Genomic DNA, 5339 nt, shown 5'->3' on the forward strand with positions numbered 1-5339 from the left:
CATGGTTAGCGTCCTGTTGCCACAAAAACGTGTACTCTTTTACGGTCAATCCTACTATTCGATCAGGTAAGAAACCATCCCAAAAGCTGGCTGTGGATACTGTTTACTCGCTATCTATCAGTTTAAAATTAGGGACGGCTATGAGCAGCCCTTGTGTAGCTTTGCGTGAAATGTTCAAAACGAACATGTAAAGAACAATATATATATATATAACTTTTTCAGATAAACGATATTTCATGTTAAGTCCTATGTTCGTTTTTCTTTCTTCTAAAATGTACATGCAACAGCATACCTTCCTTTAAAAAAAAACAGAAATTATAAATACAATTTTAAAAGATTTACCAAAAATATGAGCAAACTAAACATTTGTATACATAACATACCGGTTTAAATTTGCATGGCAAAAAATGGATTTAATTGAAAGAACACTAAAACGCTTTGCTTAAAAATGTTTAATCTACCAATGTGCTAACGCATGTCTGGGCTACTGTTGTTACGAGTAACAAATTCCATAATTTTACTTGAAGATATCTATGTATATATATAATTGATTGAACCAAGCTTTCACGCAATTCACTCTTGTATTATTTAACATCTTTCTTCTAAGTATTAGGTAATGTAAGACGTCCTCGGTGGCTTGAAATGCTATAGGTAATCCCAATCTAAAAGTTGGGCAGCTCTATTTTTTAACGAAACTTATATCAGAGTCCCTTATTATTAACCTGCATTTTTCATATACTACATAAAATGGTTAACAAATACATAGTTTACATCCTATTTGAAGCTATGAGTGTGCGAATGACGCACATATTTCCATGATAATGTCCCCCGGTGGGACAGCGGTAAGTCTTCGGATTTACAACGCTCAAATCAGGGGTTCGATTCCCCTCGGTGGACACAGCAGGTAGTCGAATGTGGCTTTGCTATAAGAAAACACATACACACCATGATAATAATTTAATAATTAAAATTCATATGACATAAAAAGTTTATTTTTTTACATTTGTGACGGAGCTTTTTTTGCGGAATCTCAGTGTTTAGGTTTATTTAAAAACAAACATGTCTTATGCAATATTTTGGTATTTCACGACTGGTTATAGTAAGTAACAATCCCGGTTGAAGTTAAAGTTGAATATTTAAATATTTTCCCAATACTCTTCGGTTTGCTGTACAAAACACTAATAAGCTGGCGCAAATTGGATTAGAAAAGATAGTGATGATCATAAAGGTTACATAAAATACCGTGTAACGTTGCTAAGGTTTCCTGCCATAGGAAGCTACTCCGGAACTCAGTGTTAATTCAATAATACAGATAATAACATTCACAAGCGACGTCTACAAGTCAAGTGATCGTGTGTTGACTACATCATCAACCTCAACGCGAAATCTTTTCTTGTATTGTAGCACTACTGTAAAAAAAAAAAAAAAAATCGAAAAATTCGATAATTCGAAAAAGTAGAAGCTTAAGGTCATTTCATCAGAGAAGTTTGAGAAATGTTAGCTGTTTTTGTTATCACTTGGAAGTACAGAATCTTAACTTTGTTCTGCTAAAGATATCAATCAACACTATTCAGTAGTAATTCCGAGTCTTTCTAAATGTCAGTTATTATAATATTCATCTTAATTAATTGCATATTGACCACTACTTGGTAACTGATGTTTTCTGAGAATTAAATGATACAATATTCATCATAATTGATCACATATTGATTAATAGTGTATACTACAGTAACTGTGATTTTTGTGAGAATGAAATGGTACAATATCCATTTTTAATTAATTACATAGTGATTAGTGTGAACATAGTGTTGTTTATTAATTAAAGGGTAAACACTAGGAACTACAATACTTTTGGAAGATTTACTACTAAAATATCCATAGTAAACGAATATTGATCTGTGGTGAACTGATAACAATACTATTTTCTAAGGATTAGTTATAATGGATAGCGTATTAGGTCTAAACTCGTCTTAAAAGTTAAAAGAAGACAGTACAGTGTACTTATATAACTGGAAAAAACTATTGATAAATAAGAGTAACTTAAATATTTTGTAATAATCAACTAGTATAATTATCTGTCTTAGTGCTAGATTTAGTGCCGTTAAATCTTATTCCTACCTTTGCAGACAAATCAAGTGGTTTATGTAATAAAAGATTTCTGTTAATTTCATCGGCTGGAAGTCTGAGGTTATATACAGTTCTCCTTTGCTTCGAAAATCCAAACTCCTTTGCGCTTCTTTTATTCTCAAAAGCATTTCTCGTAAGGTCATGATTATTTACAACTCTTCTTCGATTTTCGAAGCTTCTACTGTTAGCAGTCCTACTGTCTTCTACAATTAGCTCTTCAGGTGCGTTTGTCTCGATTTTCAAAGCTTCTACTGTTAGCAGTCCTACTGTCTTCTACAATTAGCTCTTCAGGTGCGTTTGTCACAAACGTTCTACGATTTACATTAGCTATCATTTCAGGATAACAAGAGATAACTCCCAGGTGAAAGATTTAGATAATGGAAAAACTACGGAAAGTCAAACTTCGAAAAACCGACGAAATGAAAAACGTAACCTAGAATTAAGAACTTTACAACATTTTACAAGAACAGGTAAGAGAAGTTATACTGAAACTAATTCTATAAACAACGTTAGAACAATAAATATACCTGAAATACGAAATTTAAAAAGTCGTTATTCAAATGACAGGTTCAACACTAACAATAAAGCAATTGGAAGATTAGCTAACAGTCAGGAATCTGAAAGTCAAGATCTGAAACAGTACAGAAAAAATACAAGATGTAACTCCAAAAATAGATTTGTTGAAAACCAAAGGACATTTGTGATGCCTACCTCTGAAACCAGGGTTTTCAAAAATCGAAGAACCAACTTGCGATCTAATCCTAAGAACGAATTAATAGAATACAGAAACAATGATGAAACACGTCATCTTAAAACAACATATTCACAACATTCGCGAAAACTGATGCCAAAATACGAAAGTCGAGCTATAAAAGTCCAAGGGATAATCAATGAACACAAATCCCAAGCAAGTAGACTGGAAAATCGAAAATCCAATAAAATACGCAATGATAATAAAATTGGGCCTTTAAATAACCGACAAATTGCAATGACAGAATTTGAAATCAGGGTCTTGCAGCAACATCAAATTCCTCAAAGAGAATATATGAAACAACAGAGAATAGAGAAAGAGCGTAATTATCAAAACCAACCTATTGAAATCCGACAAAGAACTGTGAGTGGCGACTTTGAAATTAGAACTTTGGAAAATCGTAGAATAGCTGACAAGCGTTATTCTGACAGACGAACATTAGAAGACAGAAAATACTTTCAAACTAGGACCTTAAAAAACCGATTTAAAACTGAACTGGAAGATTATGAGGTCAGGTCTCTTAAAATCATAAGAAATGCAGAGAGAGGTATGTATGAAACGAAGGCCTGGAAAAATAGAAGAACTACAGAAAGATGGGATTCGGAACGACAAACGACAAACGATAGGCGCAGTATTGAAACTAGATCTCTGGAAATTATATCACTGTCAGATAGCCGTCATTCTGAAAGTACAGCTGTGAAAACTTATATATTGTACAAGTCAAGTAGATTTAACATTCGAGGTCTCGAAGATCGAAGGAAGAATGAGAGGTATGACTCTAGGACAAGAGCTTTGGAACTTCGAGAAATAACCGAAACGCGTTGGCGAGATTTGGAAAATCGAGTTAGTAGTAAAAGATTTAATTCGGTAACTAAGACTCGGGAAAGCCGGAGGGTAAGCGAGAAGTATGGCTGTCAAACTAGAGCTTTAAAAGTAAGAAAAATAAACGATAGGCGGGAATTTGGAAGGCTGTGTTTCAAAACCTGTGATAACAGTGAAATACATCATTCGGAAATCAGAGCTTTAGAAAGTCGAAGATCAAGAAACATGTAAAGTTACTTTTCGTTCGTTCGGAAAAAGTCCACGATGTAAATTACGTCTTTTGTTTGTACTGTCGTGTTGAAAAGTTTGCAGTTTTGAATCTTGCCCTTCATTTATTCTATGGTGTTCTAAAGACCTAGTTTGAGTGTCACGTATTTTAATTCTAGTTTGTAGTTCACTTGCTCGCTTTTGCAAATCACGCATCTCGTTTATTCTTCCGTTTTCCCCACCTCGAATTTGAGAAGTATGTCTCGCATTTGTTCTACTGTAGCCCAATACACGCTTATCAGAATCATACCTCTTGTTTATTCTCATATATGCTAAAGTCCTAGACTCAGTCTCCACTCTTTCAGGTGTTTTACGGCGTTCCGCTGTTTCTCTTTCAGAAACACTAAGATCGTTCATTCTATGGTTTTCCAAAGTTCTAATATGAGAAACGTGTCTCTCATTTAACATATTGACATCGAATGTTTGCCTTTCAGGATCATGAATCTTATTTGTTCTCAAGTTTTTTAATGTTCCAATTTCAGACACACATCTTTCGAGTGTTCTGTGGTATTCCCCTGGTTGTTTTTCAGAAACACTCAGTTCGTTTTTTCTTCTGTTTCGTGAAGTTCGAGTTTGAGAAACACATCTCTCATTTAACCTACTGAAATCCAGTGTTTGCCTTTGGAGATCGTGAATTTTATCTGTTCTCAAGTTTCCTAAGCTCTTAGTTTGAAACTCACTTCTTTCGAGTGTTCTGCGGTATTCCTCTGTTTGTCTGTCCACAATACGTCTCTCGCTTCTTCTTTCGTTTTCTATATTTTTACTATGTGAAAGACGTCTCTCATTTGACTGACTTAATTCCAATGTTTGCCATTCAGGATCATGAATCTTATCTGTTCCCATGTTTTCTAAACTCCTAGTTTGAAACACGCGTCTTTGGAACGTTCTGCGATGTTCCTTAGAATCTCTTTCAGAAACATTCAGTTTGTGTTTTCTTTCGTCTTCCGAAGCTCTAATTTGAGAAACACGTCTTTCATTTGATCTACTAAATTCTAATGTTTGCCTTTCAGAACTATGCATATCGTTTTCTTTCAAGTTTTGTGAAGTCCTAGTTTTAGTATCACGTCTCTCGAGTGTTCTACGCCTATCTCCTGTTTGATTTTTCATAATACGACTCTCATTTGTTCTTCGATTTTCCATAGTTCTACTTTGGGAAACACGTTTGTCACTTGAACGACTGATTTCCAATGTTTGCCTTTTGTAGTCACGCATCTTGTTTGTCCTCAAGTTTTTTAAGGTCCTAATTTCAGACCCGAGTCTTTCGAGAGTTCTGCGGTGTTGCTCTGTTTGTCTTTCGGAAACCCTCAGATTGTTTTTTCTTTGGTTTTCTGAAGTTCTAATTTGAGAAACACGTCTCTCATTTGACCTACTG

The 5339-nt window shown here is 34.6% G+C and overlaps 1 protein-coding gene across 1 annotated transcript; it reads right to left on the bottom strand.

Annotated features, from left to right (window-relative positions):
- Positions 1-3933: 3933 nt before the first annotated feature.
- LOC106458642 lies at positions 3934-5179 on the bottom strand. Its single transcript, XM_013918167.1, has 2 exons — positions 4099-5179; positions 3934-3989 (listed from the first exon to the last, which is right to left on the bottom strand). Exons 1-2 carry the CDS (start codon positions 5177-5179, stop codon positions 3934-3936), a joined length of 1137 nt encoding a protein of 378 aa, XP_013773621.1.
- Positions 5180-5339: the final 160 nt, after the last annotated feature.

This window comes from Limulus polyphemus, unplaced genomic scaffold, assembly GCF_000517525.1.
Source record: "Limulus polyphemus unplaced genomic scaffold, Limulus_polyphemus-2.1.2 Scaffold496, whole genome shotgun sequence".
Lineage (NCBI taxonomy): Eukaryota > Metazoa > Arthropoda > Merostomata > Xiphosura > Limulidae > Limulus > Limulus polyphemus.

Coding starts and splice junctions, on each gene's coding strand:
- LOC106458642 (XM_013918167.1), bottom strand. CDS start 5,179: ATGCGTGACTACAAAAGGCAAACATTGGAAATCAGTCGTTCAAGTGAC. Junction 3,990..4,098: donor TGATTTGCAAAAGCGAGCAA/GTGAACTACAAA, acceptor TCAACACGACAG/TACAAACAAAAGACGTAATT.